General features: G+C 54.1%; 1 protein-coding gene across 1 annotated transcript in view; it reads right to left on the bottom strand.

The window, feature by feature from the left end:
• Positions 1 to 5,177: 5,177 nt before the first annotated feature.
• ABCA3 (ATP binding cassette subfamily A member 3) overlaps positions 5,178 to 17,137 on the bottom strand; it is an 84,588-nt gene continuing 72,628 nt past the window's right edge. Inside the window, exons 25-31 of the mRNA XM_030577134.1 lie at positions 16,160 to 16,294; positions 15,032 to 15,226; positions 11,840 to 12,027; positions 11,175 to 11,345; positions 10,620 to 10,807; positions 10,400 to 10,473; positions 5,178 to 8,537 (exon numbers count right to left, since the gene is read on the bottom strand). Of these exons, the coding sequence (XP_030432994.1) occupies positions 8,406 to 8,537; positions 10,400 to 10,473; positions 10,620 to 10,807; positions 11,175 to 11,345; positions 11,840 to 12,027; positions 15,032 to 15,226; positions 16,160 to 16,294 (1,083 nt within the window). The 3' untranslated portion in view covers positions 5,178 to 8,405. The remainder of the gene's footprint in view (positions 8,538 to 10,399; positions 10,474 to 10,619; positions 10,808 to 11,174; positions 11,346 to 11,839; positions 12,028 to 15,031; positions 15,227 to 16,159; positions 16,295 to 17,137) is intronic.

Raw genomic sequence — 17,137 nt, 5'->3', positions numbered from 1 at the left:
TGGGCAACAGGGAGTTTAGCTGCAGCTTGTGCCCCTGACTGAGGAGGAGCAGAAGGTGTCTATGTCTGACTGGGGTAGCGTTTGGCACACACTGTACAGGGAAACGGCTGCCCCATTGCACACTCGCTGCAGGGCTGGTGCAGCCCCTTCAAAAAGAACTTGGTTCATGCAGGCCAGCATGCCACTTCGGGGTCTCCCAGGCCCTATCCTCACAGAGCCGCCTCCTCCTTCCCTAAGCTAAGCACCCCCGTGACATGCCTCTCACTTCCCTCCCCACCCCATGCACCACACAGGCATTGCCCCTCCTTACTCCAAACCTGCACACTCACCCCACCCACTAACTGAGGGTTTAGACTCCTCCCGTAGGCGTTGCTCCTCTTGCTAGGCACCTGGGCTGCCTGCCCTCCCCCAATCGCTCTGCCAGCCAGGCCTGGCACCTGTGTGATGATGGGCAGTATCTGAGAGGCAAAAAGATGGGCCAAGGCCTGTCTCGGCCAAGTCCAGCTGGGCCTTGTGCCCACCCTGTAGCAGCTAGGGAAGCTGAGTGCAGGAGGAGCTGAGCAAGATCCCCAACTAAAGGCCAGAGCCTAGGCAGGATAGCACCGTACAGGTATGGGCACCGCTTTCCTTTAAATGGGTGGGACCCACAGGGATCCTGCTGCTGGTCTGACCCAGCTGCCACAGCAGCAGCCCATTAGTGCCCCAGCCAGTGAGCAGCACCGACCCCACCATGCCTGCCAGCGCCCCAGGCAGAGAGCAGCAACACCCACCAGCTAGGGCTGAGTTCCAGGCAACTGCTGGAGGCGTGTTCACAGCGAGTGCATACAGCCCTGCATGAGGCGACCTCATTAGCAGCTGTCCCTTCTCCACTGCCTTCTGCATTTGGCCATGCAATGCTCCATTCCCAGCCTGGGCCTGAGCCTTGCCGTAGGCCTGAGAATAGGCTGGTGCCTGCACAACCCAAGGGCAGATAGCCCAATGGCAGAACGTATCCCTTGGGAGGCTGCAGCCATCACACGTGTACATTCCCTCTGTGCCCAGGGATAGTGCTGACTAGTGACTAGTGCAGGGGTGGGTGGGTAGGCAGGACCCTTCCCCATGGCTCAGGCTCCACTACTGGGCAGTGCACTCAGCAGCCCTGGGCTGACCGGCCCCAGCAATGCAAAGCACTAGATGGGCCAGGCCAAGCCAGCCCCCAAGCGTGGCGCTAGCTGAGTGACTGGAAAATGCCAGTGTCCCAAGAGCTGCCTGAGAGGTGCTGGCTCCCCCAAGCTGCTCTGTGCAGCAGTAGCTGGCAGCCATAATGCCCCTTTCTGGGCTCTCCCAGGGCCACCAGCACATTGACGAGTGCTCTGAGCAGCACGAGTGAGGCTCTATACGATGGCACGGGATAAAGGACACCACAGGGAAGGTCCAAGGCCTCCCCCACCCCCCTACACTGTGGGCAGGCACACAGGGAGCTCCGAGATGGGGAGGAATCATGCCTCGAGGGTCCCCTGCAGCCATGAGCCAGAGTGGTTTGTGGAGGCAAAGCCACGTAGCGGTGGCCCCTGGGGCAGGGGAACCCTATGGTTCAGCTTAGCTGATGTTTGGCTTTGGAAGAGACCTCACACCATCAGTTACAGCCTCAAGAGCTGGCCTCTAGACCCTGCTCTGCCCATGACCTGCTGTAAGGCCCTGGCCTGATGGCATCACTTCACTGCACTTCCCATTCCCCTCCCAGTGTGTGGGGCTCGTCCATTAAGCCTGTTGGCTCTGGGGGAAGGGACTGGGTCCCTCTGTGCAGTGACAGGACAAGGAGACTGAGTGCAGGCAGGGGCTCTGGCTACAGCTCTAACATAAGTAATATGCCAACAGGAGAGGCAAGTGCGGTGTGTTTTGCTTCCTTATTTCCTCACACCCAAATCTGCACTTTGATCCAGTGGATGAAACGATTCCTCGATACAAATCCAGTGTCAGTCATCCCACCCCCTGCTAATTATTCAGTGCGGCCCCCATGGCCCAAATCCTCTCCAGGGCACCTTGGGCTGGGGAGGGGATTGTACCTGGCGTCACAGAGTGCTCACGCTACCCCCATCAGCACATACCAACACTGAGGACACGTCTACGCTACAGACTTGAGTCACAGTCACTGCAGCAAGTACTGTGGGTTTTCACATCCACACTGCCCTCCTTCTGGGGCTGGTGCATGTCCTCACCAGGAACGCTTCCATCAACTTGAAAGGGGCAGCATGGTGGGCTGCCAACTCCTGGGCTCTCAGCTCTATGTGCAGGTCCTTGTCAGGAGCCTGGCAGCCGCTTGACTCTTGGCAGGGAGCTCGGCGCCTGGAGTCCGGGTAGCAGCCAGGTTCCCAGCAGGGAGTCTGGGGGGCATTCTGGCTCAGATCAGAGAGCCCAGGGGCAGCAGGGCTCTAGGTGGAGCCTCCTACCCACCCCAGGGTGAAAGCCTGAGTTGTGAGCGGGGTGCGAGGTTAACAGGAAACTTACCAGCCTTTCTTGTCAATTTCACAACTCCAGCAGGCACCCATGAAATTGACAAAAATGACAGATTGGTCTTTCTTTGAGCAGGGGTTGGACTAGGTGACCTCCTGGGGTCCCTTCCAAGCATGATATTCTATGATTCCATGATTCTGTGACAGTGCCTATTAGTAAAAACAGGATCTAGTGGCATTAGCTACACCAACATAAGCCTTACACCTCTCGTGGAGTGATGTCAGTGTAGTAGGGCTCTTCCATAATTAGGTTGACGTAAGCTGCCTTATGTCGACCTACCTGTGTAAGGTTGACCAGGTCTGAGTCACTGAAACTCTCCCCTTCCACACTTTCTGGGGGACAAAAAGCAACGCTGCCAGCTGTTCATCCTGGGAGTTGCTCTTTACAAGCAAATAATGGGAGGAGGCACTGATCGGAAAATCCAGTTGATTTCTGAGATGGGACAAGCTTCAGTGCTGCAGCCTGGTGCGCACATGGACACGGCCATCCAAGAGCAACAAGCCCTAGCACATGACATGGTCTCACGCCGCCGCCTCCCTCCCATCACTGCTGCTAGGCTGCTCTTTACAGTAGATTGGTTTCACACAAACCCAGATCAAAATAAACAAATGCGGAGAACGCCATGAGCTGGAAACAGACACATGGAAACCGTGGGTGGTATCAAGACATACAGCAGAGAGAGGCGCCAGCGCCACCTCTGGGGCTAACTCAAACTGCCGTAGGCTTAGTTCCTGGCATGGGATCCTGTTGTTATAAATGGGCTCAATGCTCCAGAGACCGATGCTGGGCTTAACCCTATGCATTGTGAGGAGATCCAGTGACCTCTGTGGGGCTGCACACCCTGCCTTAAATTAAGCCCAGCCATAAGTGTCTGCAGAATCAGGGCGTGTTTAGTAAATAAGCAGGAGAAAGCATGATGACCCCAGGGGCTGATCATTCCAAGCCTTGACTTGAAGGCAAAATTCTGCTGAGAACAGATCCTCAGCACCCACATGCCTGAGGGTTGTTTTGTAATGAAAATAAGATCAATTTAAATATTGAGCTTAAAAAAAACAAGGCTGAACCTTTATTTTAACTAACTCAATTTTTTTTTCAGATCAGTTCCAGTTCAGCAGGTACGACAAAATTAGAGTTTAGGTTCAGTTCCGGTTCCACTCCTGGGCTGGAGGGAGATGAGCTGACATGCTTGGGAAAATTCCCTTCCAGAAACACCACTAACATGCATGCTCCTGCACATAGGTAACAGCTACAGCCTGCAGGTCATGCTGAGGGCATGAAGCAGGAGCTCAGGCTCCAGGCCTGTGTTTTGCAAAAGGTGAGAGGAGGGGGTATTTAGTGCAATGGGCAAACATCACTCAAAGGATTTGAAAAAGGGAGACTCCATTTCCTTGAACTATGAAGGCCAGAACTGCTGGGTGGAGGTTTCTTGCTGTAGATAGAGAGGGGGTTAAAACTCGAAGTGCATCAGAAACACTTCCAAGAGCAAGCAAGGCAGTTTTGATGCAAAGCACGAACCAATAGCAAATTGAAATGGAAAGGAGAACGCGGGGGTACACAGACCCCAATCTGCTGAAGTCAGGCCTTGCAAATACTGTTCTCTTTGGTTGAAATCTCGCCCCACTGAAGTTTTGCCATCGATTGCAATCGGGGCAGGATTCCACTCTCAAATCCAGCTGGTGCTTATGCTATGGAGACTTTGATAACGTAGGCTTTAGAATCCGATCATGTGGGGCTGCCTTGCCACAAAAAGCCAATGAATCCTGTATTAGCAATAAATGCAAGGGGTAGCCAGGACCCTGGCAATTTCTTAGCCAACAGGTGCTGACAGGTGAGAAAATGCCCCTGCCATATATATTATTCCACATTTAATTCCACCTCTAAAAGTGGCTCTTCCAAGCCAGGCCAGAGACTTCCCCTACACAGTTGCATTGACAGGTTGCTGTCACTGTAGACAGCAGCCACTTCAGAGCCCCCCCTCAGCCACATCACAGCATTTGGGGCTTAGTGACAGTGACAAGGCAAAAAGCAAAATCTTCAGCCTGAAACCTGCAAAGCTATGCACCAATGCACGGAATGCCGCCTCTCCACAGTTATCACCTCTCTTTACCCCCAGCTGTTCCACAGAATTTGGGACAGCTCCAGGGATTTTGGGGGGTGGGGTGGGAGAATAAAGCAAGCAGTTTACTCCAGCAGGGCAAGAGTTAATCACAAAAACACACATGGATTCTTCCTCCCCCCAGCAGTAATCAGCCAGCCACTGGGAAACATTCATTCCTGGGCTGATCCAGCTTCCACTCAAGTTTTCCCATGAACTTCAAGGAGAGCAGGACAGGGCGCTTCCTGCTTAGTGGTTGTACAACTGCAGGACGGCTGGATCACACAGCACCTGGCTGAGCAGGTGCCCACCAACATATGGACATATGCTGCATCAACATATGGACTTTGGGGGATCCAGGTCTCCCAGCCCACGGATCCCTTAGCACCAGCTCCCATTGATACTGCCATTGCAGTCAGGTTCAAGCAGGAGCAGGACTGGCCTTTGGTAGTGAGAGCTGCGAACATCCACTGAATCTACTACGTGGTCAACACCTCCAGGGTTTGATGGGTCCAAAGCTTCCCCACTTACCAGGCAGCCGAGCCCTGGTGCCCACGCTCGGCAAGTGAATAATAAAACTGACACATGCCACAGTGAAGAGCCAGAGCCATTCTTATACAGTAACATGATGCACCATCATAGTAACATTTGGGGGAATAGAACGGAACAGAAAAGGGGCTGGTTACAGGAACAAAACACAAATTAAAAACCCCAATGACACGACCACTCAAACGGAATCTGTACCCCGCCCATAAATATTAGTTCCTTATGTGCAATCGTGTGTGTAGCTATAGTGCAATATCTCAGCTGTGCTCTGAGCACGGAGCAGTCAGATGGACGGAGCGAGTCATCAGCATGGGAATCAGACCTGGTTATAGGCAAAGGAGAAGAACCGAGACACCCCAAATATACCACCAGCTGCTCCTGCAGCCTCTTCAGCTGGCCCTTCCGTACAGGGACGGCTCTGCAAGCCAGAGAGCTCAACCCTGCCCACAATCACTGATCACTTCCACTGCACGCCACAGGATCGGGCCCACGGCAGGGTGAGGGACATGCAAGCCCTGCAGGGAGCACAGTGGTGCCCCCTGTGGGGGCAGTTTGGCCATTGCTAGGGAGGTACCTAGCCCAGGCTGAGCAGAGAGGTGTCCCAGGCATGACATATTTGGATCCAGAAGTTGCCCACCTCCTTGGAGTGCCTTCAGGAGAGAGCAGGGAGAGGGCCCCACAGCTACGCCTCCACTAGCAGCATGGGTGTCAGACCAAGCTGGGCTCCTGTTGGGCACCAGTTGGAACCCCCACAGCCTGGGTGTTTGGATCCACTATGCCAGGGCAACCCATTGTAATTAAAACATTTAAGGAACTAACAAAGGGCTACGTCTCGCACAGCAACCCCCTGAACCTCCTCCTCCCAGCCCACGTTTGCCTCTGTCCCCTCTGCCATGTAGACTGTAAACTTTCAGGGCAGGGATGGGGCTATTCCTTGACCACCAAATGCCGTGCCCTGTCTGGGCGCTATGTAGAGGCCAGACTTATACCAGTTACAATCTGCATGTGGATCTGAACGAGCCGGAACCTGGGCTGGGGACTTGGCTCCCAGTGCCTCAGCTCGGGGTTTGGGAATCAGAACATGTGTCTCAAATCATTTGTGCCCAGGCTGCAGTTAGGGTTAGACTGAGCCATCTCTCACAGCAGAGCAACGTAAGCAGTAACAGCTTCCCTCGGAGGGAGCGGGACAGAGATCAGCCGTGCCCCGTACCCCACAGGGTGCTCTGCAGGAAGGTTTCACTGAAGATCTCACAGTGCTGCAGGTTGGGGACCACAGCAAGTGGCCTTCCACCAACAGGCAGCCTTACGGGGCGGAGGATCTTTTCCCTTTTCAATGGCATGTCTCCAACCTCCCAGGGTGGTTTTTGGTGAGCTAGCTGGCAGCATATGCAGGGCTCAGTGCTGAGCTGATGCTCGTTGCAGCAGGTGCTGTGCAAGTCTGACAGCAAATGCCACGCCCGTTGGCACAGACAGGCCCATGCTGACCTCAGGGTGGGAGCACCCCAACCCTACTGGATCAACAGGGTTCCCTTGTTCCACATTAAGTCCTTACTGGGATAGTCTACCTGCACCCCTAGAATTTACTCTGTGGGGCATGTGCGCTGGGGGAGGGGACAGCCAGATGGGAATGTAATTTCACTGCCCTGGTCTGGACCATGCACCAGGGAAGCCTCTCCCCAACCATGCCCACAAGCATCTCACTGGGTCTATACTACAGATCCAGACCCTCCCCGGACAGCTCTGCAGCGCGCCAGCCATGGGTTGTCCCCACAGACTGTTCTCTGGGGTGCCCCTCTAGAACATAAGCGCCCGCTCTATGTGGATTGCAACCCCAGTGCTGGGCATGGCAGGCGTTTACCCCTGGAAGCCCAGAACTGTTGTTAAACGCTGGCTGTGAAGGATGTAAGTGCAGGCCATGCAGTGAACTCAGAGCATCTGAGAGTGCATGCCAGCACAACTCCTTCACTTGTTAGCAGGCAGGATGGTCTCTGAAGAGGGCAACTGTTGTATCCGATAGCTGCTCCCTGGGCGGTGGGGTCTTGCATCCTCCCAACACAGAGCATGCCTCATGCTGATGGCTGTGTGCCAGGACGGCATGCCATCGCCGCAGCCCAGCTCAGTACGGAACGCGGCTCTCCCCAGTGTCAAGACAGAACAGGACAGGCTGACAGGAGGCTTAAAGAGAGAAAGTGAACAGCTCTGTCCTTCTTAGCAGCTGCTACCCCCGCCCCCGCGGAGTGGACGGAAGGTTCATTGGCAGGGCCTGTTGCATGAACAGTGGCTATTTGCTTCTTTCCATCTAAACACCAAGGGCTCCTGGAGGATAATCCCCAACAGATCCCAGTGACTCGAGTGAAGTGCTGGCTCTAAGCTATGTGACAGTGTCCCCTTAGATCCCAGCAAGCCCCAATGGAATACAATTCGACATGGATGAGTCCCAAAGCCAGGTGCAGATAAGGCATGTGCAGGGATGTGGCACGTTAGCGAGGGGACCCTCTGGAATGGTGCCGGAAGAGTTCCTCCCATGCTCATCTACAATGCAAACCTGTCTCACACTGTTGCCAGCGTGGAACAAAGCAGCCCTCTTGAAGGATGCATGGGGCCCGATCCTGCTCCCTGCAAAGCCACAGAGACTCTGCTCGCAACTGCAAAGAGCAAGATCAGGTGCCCACCTCTGTGCTGGTGCCCCTGTCCCCTGCATTTTGATGCTATGCCTATGGAAGGGAGTCAATGTTGAAGAATGACGGTCTCTCGCACACTCAGGCATGTGCTGTCAGCGCCCCACACAGACGTGTGCAAGGATCGGTGACAAGGACACCGATCCAGAGGGGAGCTCTGGACCAACGCCCCCCCCCCCCAATCGTTCAATACATGGATTCCCCCCTTCGAGTAGAGTAGCCGTGGTGCAGAGATGAACACTAGCCTCCAGCAGCTTTGTAGTTCCATTGGCTGCTTCCCCATCTTTGAGTACCGTCCTCTTCTTAGCTGGTTTGAAGATGGGAAAGGGGGAGTAAAATTCAGAGATTTCCTCAAAAGGCAGCAGTTGGTGAGCTTCTTCACTGTCTGTGCTTCGCACACCCCCATCCACATGCTCCTTGTGACCCTTGCACTGAGGAGCAGACAGGATGCCCCCCCCCCAACACACCCTGGTCAAAACTTTCTGACATTTATACATTATTTAAGACACACGCTGAGATTATAAATTACTGTCTCTATATATACTATGTATAGGCAGCAGGTCTGTCCAGGAGGAGGGCAGGTGGGTCTCTGTTCATTTCCCTCGCTCCTCTGTGCAGTGCTGGAAGCGGGTGAAGCTCATGAAGACTTGCTCCAGGGAGATCTGGCTGACGGAATAATCCTCCACGTGGAACTTCTCTTTGGCTCTCTCCAGCACCCCAAAGACCTGAGGGGAGAGCACAAGAGGCCGGGTGACTCCACGTGGTTGGGCTTGCGGGGGTAACTGGGTGGGACTCTCTGGACTGCGTTACGCGAGAGGTCAGATCAGGCATCTCTATCTACACAAGCCTCGGCATGTATCCCATGACAGAGTGCTGGCTTCAGGCCCCAGGCAACGCTGCACTCTGACAGGGGTCACCGGAAGAGAACCCTGCGTGCGGTGCCACCTGCTGGTCAAATGGCAGATGTGGATGAGTTTCCACAGGAGCTGGGTCTGACTGTCCTGACCTGGCGCGGGGGTGCTGGGGCTCAGGGTGCAGGGTGTTTAGTGAAGGGTCTGCCCCTGTTTAAAGAATACGTCCCTGGGACGGAGGCAACTGGGTTGCACAGTTCACCAAAACCCAAGGCAAGCGGCTTAGGCCAGGACAATCTGTACGGCGCAGCTCATGCAAACTGCATCCCACAGTGCTTTCGAACTCAGCAAGCGGCTCAGGCAGCCAGGAGTGAGTCAGAGTGACGGGGAAGGGGGAACAGGGGCTTTCAGACAAGATCTGACATAAGACAGAGAATGAGCATGTCTGAGAGACTGAGGCTGTTCCAGATGGAGAGAGCTGCAGAGGAGAATGCTCTCACACCAGAAGCAGAGACATGGCCTGAAGGACTAGGCTGGTGGCAAGTCCAAGGCAAACAGGAGAAGAGGGAAGAGAAATGAAGGGGTGGAGGGGTGGGGGCTATTGGTGTACGCTACAGGGTCATGCTTCCAGAAGCCTTGGACATGCTGGATCTGGGAGCTGCAACAGGCCAGGTGAGAAGAGATGAAGGGAGAGGCAGCCAGGGCTGCAGTGGAGATGGAGAGGAGCAGATTTGCAGACATGGGAGAGGGGGACATAGAGCTCAGGGATGAGGGTTAGGGGAAGGGGAGACAAGCGGCAGGTGAGAGCTGAGAGAGGGATGGGGGAAGCACCTCTAACTCAAGATGGTCAGCTACACTGAAGCAGAGGTTTCCATATGCAGGACCAGCAGGGGGTGAGGACAGCAGATGCCTTGGAGAGACTTGCCCTGAGGATGCCCCGCCCACAGCACTGCTCCCTCTGAGCTGCACAGCAGAGCTCGGCAACCTCCAGCCCAGGCATGCTGGCTTGGCCATTTCTGGGGCAACTGTTTTTGTCCAAAGAAATTCAAAAACCCCCAGAAAGGGAGGAATTTTGCCCAAGCCAAAGCCAGAGGCCAAAGACTGTGATCACCCACAACCTTCCAGCACTGCTCAAGGGGGAGAGCTACAATCCCTGTGGTACCTAGAGTCCAGCCACTAACGCATAGCCAAGTACTAGCAGAGACTTTGGCCGCACCCACATACCCTGGTATTTCTTTATTGTAGCAGCTTTGGGTACCATGTGTCAGTCACAGCACTGAGTTGGGTGGGGGACACCACTGACTCATTCCTAACTATTCTAGAGAGATTTAAAGAGCTCCTGAAATAGTGCCCCCTCCAATTACCCATCTGTTCTGGGACAAAAATCAGCTTAAAAAGCAACTTGCGAGAGGAAAAGGCAGAAACATTAGCATGGGGAGTGGGGGTGGGGAGAGGAGCTGAAGCTATTTTTAAATTTGTTACTTCTAATGGCCTGTATTTCAAACGGACAGCGTCCCTTTAAACAGACACCAGTAAATGGAATGTCAGTGGCCCGGGGGATGTGCGTGTTGAAGCAAAGCCCAGCTGCAATGGATGGATAATCCCAGCTGGAACGGCACCCCTACATCTCTCCATTCACTCCCTGCTTTGCTCCAGCACCTCCTGTGTCTGCTATGGAAAGGGAGAAGCCTGGCTTGGCCTGGGCCAGACGCTAGCAGCCTCTGGCCTGCCCTCACCTGTGCCCAGCTGAGGTTCTTGTTGGTCAAGTGATAATGGACCATGCCTTGGTGCTCGTGCTTCAGGACGCTCCCTACGGGAGACAAGCAGAGGTTAGCGCTGAGTTAGGAGACTGCAGGCGACATGCGCATGCCTGGGTGCAAACGGGGCCCACTGCCGAGCCCCACGCCCAGGGCTCCCCGACATGAACGGGGGCCATGTCCCAGTGAGGGGCTGTACCTGGAAACATCTTCTCCACAAAGGCCTTGAACACCTGCACGTTGCCCTCCTCTTCGGCCCTGGTTTTTGCCAGCAGGGTGTATCCGCTGCCGAACTTGCTCTTCAGGTGCTGGGGGCTGCCCAGGCATTTGAACTGCCCGTTCACCATGATGGCCAGCCTGGTGCACAAGGCCTCACACTCTTCCATGCTGCAGGAAGGAGAACAGAGCCATGGAAAGGAGACAGCACCCAGAAGCAACCATGCTGGAGCATCAGGGGGTGTTGCTGCCTAGGACTGGGGCCAGGCACAGGAACCTGCTCTTTACCCCTCCCTGTCCCTGCTTCGCAGGCCAGACGCCACGGACAGAGCTGAGCGGGTTACACTGCAAAGGACTGTGCACTGCTACCATTGCAATAGTCATTCAGCAGGTGTCACAAACACTTCCCGTGCAATACAGCCGGGTGCTCTGGGAGACAGGGAGCAAGGCCTAGTCCATTGCAGGGAACCTCCCAACCAGCCTGCCCCGCTCCTCCCCGTCCCCACTGGATCCCAGCAAGGAAAGGGGTGCCAGCCACCTGTGGGAGGTGATGATGATGGATTTTCCACATTCCCGTGTCCTGGTCACAGCATCCCAGAGCAGGCGCCGGGCTACAGGGTCCATGCCGGTGGAGGGCTCATCCATGAAGATCACAGGAGGCCCGCCGATCAGGGCAATGCCGGCGCTCAGCTTCCGCTTGTTGCCGCCGCTGCAAGGGAAGGGCCGAAAAGATAGGCAACCTTGAAACCAGCTCTGCGACAGCCATGCTGGGAGAGCATCGTGCATGGCTCTAGGGGATGCCGAGCTGTCTGGGCTACGGCGGGGGGTGGGGACAAGCCTGGGGCTTGGGGCATCTCCTTGAACCATTCCCAGGCGCCTGCGCCGCACCCCCGCTCCCCCAGCTATAACAGGTAATAGTTGGCACAACCCTGTGTCTCAGTGCCCTGCGGTGCATTTACCTGCACAGCCCCTTCAGGCAGGGAAAGTTTCTTCATTTGACAGATGGGGAAGCCTAGGCAGAGACAGGGAGGCTGGTTGAAACCTCTCAACAAGCCTGTGACAAAGTTGGGACTAGATCTTCAATCTTCTGAGTCCCAGCCCTGAGCTTTAATCACTAGGCCAGGCTCCCGCAGGCACTCAGGTTTCCAGTCCTGCCCACAGAGGCGTGTCTGGGCAGAGAACGCCTCCGGGTCTCTTTCTCACCTGTAGGACCTCACTAGCTTGTCCGCGTGGGGCTCCAAGAGCAGCCCTCGCAACATGTTCTCCACGCAGCTACCGATGTAGCGCTCGGGAATCCCCCGAAGCCGGGCATACAGGCTCAGTGTCTCCCGCCCAGTCATGTGATCCAACAGGGCATCAAATTGAGGGCAGTAGCCGATCCGCTGCTGGACCTTGGGGCAAAGGAAGGCCAAGAAAATAAACCAAGAGCGAGGGGCTCATTTCACTGAGTTCACCAGCAGGGGGAGCTTTGTTCTTGCCATAAGGACTCCCTCCACTACTAATTGTTTCACATTAACTACATCAGTGGGTAGATTCAAACCACAAAAGCCCTGAACGTACTGGGTCTCCAGATAGACAGACAGACACCCCCCTATGAAAGGGCCTTATGACTAAAGGGTCTTCTAACCAGTTGGTAGGATGAGCCATGAGAAGTCACAGAGCTGCTAGCTATGTAGGGATGGCTAGCTAACCATGGCATGGATGGCTGCTGCTTGCCAATTCCTACACAAGCTTCCTGAGCTGCTAGCCTGACAACCCCATACTACCCTATTCAGATCCCCTTTGGGTGGCTCAATTCAGCTGGCTGTGGCTACCAGGAAAGAAAGCTACACTCTACATACTTCCTGGCAATAAGCAAGAGGAGAAATTGGTCACTCAGAGAGCTCAAGTGGGCACCACACAAAGTGTTCTCTGTACAGAACATCTGGAATCTTGCTCTCCAAATCCTCGCTTGCAAGAGTGATATTTGCGCCAGACTCCTATGGTCTGATCCCCTGCGTTAGTTTCTGGTGGGTAGCTTTCCAGGTCTTACCTCTGTGTTCCCTCTCCCAAACCAACACCCTCTGAAGACCAGAGCCCAGGGACATGAACACCTAGCTACAGCACCGCTTCAGCATGACAAGAACAAGATCACAAGTTCCTAGCCAGTTTTTTTCTGCAGCCAGCCGTGCAGATTCAGTGTCTGTGCAGAGGGCGCTGTGCTTCCTTGTGTCTGTCGCTTCCCAAAGAGGGGCTGCCAGGGGTTAGAGAGACAGGGAGAAGAACAAACTAATGCAGGGAAAGGGACAGACACAGAAAACCTCATTGGAACTTTGTCAGCATTCAAGGAGAGCCCTCAAAACCGATCCCCGATGTCAAGGCGGATTGTTTTGGGGAAGGAATTGCTAACATGCCTGGAGCAGCAGTACCATGTATTGGCATCCACCCGCCGATGTGTCAGAACCTAAATGATCATGGCCCATTCTCAGGATTCTCTGCACGGCTACCAGATGCTTAGTGAACAAGGGAAACGCTGCTGCTTTGGCTGACATCATTAGTTTCCTGAAAGCAAACCAAGATGGACAGACAAAGGCCAGCTCATCCCATTTAGGGACTACAGGTCCATTATCAGTCTCATAGTGGTCAGCACCCACTACTTCAGAGGAAGGTAAAGAAACATGATGGAACAGCCTATCCATAGGGGTGTTTCTCACCAATTCCCCATCAGTTAGCAGCTACTTTATTCCATAAAGTATCAGGGCTTCAATCCCTTCTGAATAATTTTAACCCTCTCAAATCTAACCGCAGAAGTTCTCATTAGCCATAAAAGGTCTAATACTTGTTTGAATCCCATTGTGTGGCAGTGAGTTTCACCAGCTAGTTATGCATTACGTGAAACATTTCCTATAACTAGGTTTATTAAATGTCTTGCCTTACAACTCCATTGAGTACCCACCATTCTTTTAAACAGAAATTGTGACAGATATGGCAATTTCCTGCAGCATTCTTGAAAAACCTCACTGAATTAAGTTTAAGTAACTTTGGCATCGACTGCACTAAATGCACAGTTTATTGATTATTGTGGGTTGGGATTGTCTGTACCCTTGAGTGGGAGATGAGATGTAAGGAAGACTGGAGGATATAAGGACTACACTTAACAACATGCCAGCGGAGAACGGACTTTTGATGTGGATTTCCTGGGAAATGTCTAGGGGGAGTGGAATGCAAACTCCTCACCTCTGGTTATGCCAGAACACAGCCTTTTGGGAGCTCCGTTCTAAGGGCCTTTGCCTGCTGATCCCCTGTTCCCACAGACTGGACATCAAAGGCCAGAAATATGTAAAGAAATAGATGACCTGACCAGGTGACTGTTCTGGGTCAGAGCTAAGGCTGTTATGAACTTGTACCCACAGAAAACCCTCTGGAGTGGTGCGAATGGCTGAGTCCTGCCAGAGCCCTGCTGGAGACAGGATGATCCCTGGTGAGGTCATTAGCAAGTGTGTAAGTTTTTATTGTTTGACTCTCACCTTAAGAATAAATGAGCTTTGTGAGAACTTGTAACTGCTGGCAATTCACACCATTACAGATCCCACACCAGATCTGTCATGGTGCAGGCCAACAGTACAGGCATTCCCACTGTGGTCCACAGAGGGCACCTGCTCTAGGCTTCTGGCTTCTCAGCCATCACCTCTCTTGGGCAGTGACCTGCGTCTCTCTCCTGCTGGACTAGGGTTTTCCTAGGCTGCACAGTTCCGACCTCTACAGTGTTATCCTCAGCAAGCAGGACTGTCTAGGCAGGCCAGCATCTGCCCTTTGTTTCTCTCCAAAGGCTGAGAACAGCTGCGATTGCCAGCAGGGCTAAGTTACTGTAGTCAGAGTGCACCACAGAACTTTTGTCCACCTGGCCAGTTAGTGCACTGTTGATTTACACCTTGGCTTGCCACGCAATGAGTCTCCATGACAAGCCCTAATATGCATGCTTGTTTTTAGCAGCCCATCTCATGCTGGGTAGCTTAACTCACTTGGAGTACTGTGCCTGGCATGCTTCAAAGAGTGACTGAAGTTATCCACGTGTTAAACTTGTTTGATTTCTGCCGTTACAGCAGAGGGGGCCAGCATGCCAAGTAACCAGATTTCACTCAGTGGAGCAGGCTGGCTGGACATGAAAGCAGCACCTTGGGATCATTATTACATCTGCCTATAGCGCAGCACCTCCAAGTCCTGCTTTGGCCCTTCCATGTACCAGGCAGACAGCTGCTAAGCACATGCACACAGCCAGAAGCAGCATCATGCACTTTGAGAATCAAACACAGGGCGCTGAAGCAAGACTTCTCCCCATCCTGCCCCTCCAGCAGTGCCCGCCATGGGTGGCAGCAGAACCCCAGCCTTGCCCCTTCGCTTGCTGGGGTTCGGTACCTTTTTGATGTTGGCCAGAATGCTGTGGCCGTCCACATAGGCATCCCCCGAGGTGATGCTCTCGTCGCCCGTCAGCATTTTGAAGGTGGTGGTTTTGCCAGCTCCATTGAAGCCCAGCAGGCCGAAGCACTCCCCTTTGTTGACCGCCAGGGAGATTCTGTCCACAGCTAGCAGGGACTCACTGCTGTTATAAACCTGGGAGAATGTAGAGAGCAAGCACTCATCACAGGGAGGCTGGGCTGCCTCTGTCTGCCACAGATGCACTACCACAGCTTCCTGACCGGGCGTTGGACTCCACAGGGGATACTCAGGGACAGGGCTCAGAAGCGGACCCCAAGAGCCTTGAGACAAATGAAATCCAAGAGCTTGACCTGATGCAGGGCCGGGAACACAGAATTACAGAATTAGATCCCCACCTCCTACCCACGCCAGCAGGGGGTCCCTGCCCACCACGACTGTGCCCAGTGTGAGGAGGGAAGCTGACCATAACGTGGGCATTTGGCATCCTGCGTGTGAGCAGCAATGGGGCTCAGGCCCGTCTCATGGCAGCCAGTGCGCAGGTCCCTAGTGTGCAGTGCTCAGTAGCATAGAATCGTAGGACTGGAAGGGACCTCAAGAGGTTTTCTAGTCCAGGCCCCTGCACTCGTGGCAGGACTACGTATTATTTAGACCATTCCTGACAAGTGTTTATCCAAGCACTCGGGGAAATGGCAAGCATGAGCACATCCCTTCACATTCACGGAAGCCCAGGGCTTTCCTTGGGCACTGTGCTGTTAATTCCTCCCCATGGACGTGCCAACAGGACGCTCCAAGGACTAACAGCTCCACTCTTCACCCCAGTCAGCACCACCACTCACCAGGGTGAAGATGGCTTTGTGGAACTTGGCATTTGTGCCAAGTTGCTGAGGGTGCTTGCGGAGGAAAGGCCAGATTTTGCTACTGTGCAAACAAATGCACAGGCCAGAGGCTGTGCAAATATTCCCTTGCATGGCTTTCCTAGAGAACCTTGAAATCCAGACCCGAAACTCCCCTGCTAAGCTGAAGTGGCACAAACCATTCGTGTCCATCCCCTTTAACCCAGGAGCCCTGTAGGAATCAGATCTGTGAGGTGCCTGGGCTTCAGCTCACCTTAGTGAGCTCTTTGATGACCAGCGGGCTGCTCAGCGATGACAGCAGCTCTGGTGGGGACTCCAAAACTTTCTTCCTCTCATCTGCCACGTCCCGGTCTTCCGGCAGCACAGGCATCCTGTTCAGAAGCATTGCCTATGTCGGTAGAACCAGAGGGAGTTATAGGCAGAGGTAAGTGGGCTGACTGAGGGCAAGCCCCCAACATGGAGAAATGCAATGTTCCGATACACCCTGGATGTACCTTCCCACCAAGCCAACCTGAGGATTGATCCCTGGAGTCTCCTCCCCAACCCCGCCCCCTCACCCTTGGTTGACCCTTCTGCCCAGTTGCCTCTAGGAACAATTCCCTGCCCCCGCCTGACACAGCCCTGATCAGGGTGGGGTGGGAGGGGGAGGAGAAACCCGCATGCTCAGCGGACAGATGGACCAGTGCTGTGAGCACTTTAGCACCCATTATTCCTGCCCTTAGTCAGCAAGAAGATGGGATTTAGAGCAAAGAGCAGGTAGTTTGGGGCTCCAACACAATGACTACACCTCTCACAGGCCTCGTGCTCCGTTGAGATTTGGACTTGCTAACTCATGCTCTAGGGGGCTTTCCTTACACCAGCCTGATGCAAATGCCCCTGAACTGAACACACATCCCCCAATTCCAATGGTCCCAAACGCTCGGGGACAATCGGGACCAGATCTGAACTGAGCGCTTTAGGCCCGTCTCCAGTTTGTATCATCACCCCAAGAGCCAATGGGCCCAATTCCCACTTACACCAGTGTCACCTCCCTGACGTCAGCGGAGTCAATCCTGACCACATGGAGAGTCTGTACAGGACCCCAAGCACACAGACACGCCCTGCAATGCTGGGCCTGGCAGACTTCCTGCTGCACATGCTCGTGCCCAGGGGCACATGCCAAACCTGGCAGACGGGGCCATGAACAGGGCAGTTGCTGGTACGAGCCAAGAAAAGGGCACAGACCATGGAG

The sequence above is a fragment of the Gopherus evgoodei genome, chromosome 10, assembly GCF_007399415.2.
Source record: "Gopherus evgoodei ecotype Sinaloan lineage chromosome 10, rGopEvg1_v1.p, whole genome shotgun sequence".
NCBI classification, from domain to species: domain Eukaryota; kingdom Metazoa; phylum Chordata; order Testudines; family Testudinidae; genus Gopherus; species Gopherus evgoodei.
This window is presented reverse-complemented; position numbering and strand designations above follow the sequence as displayed.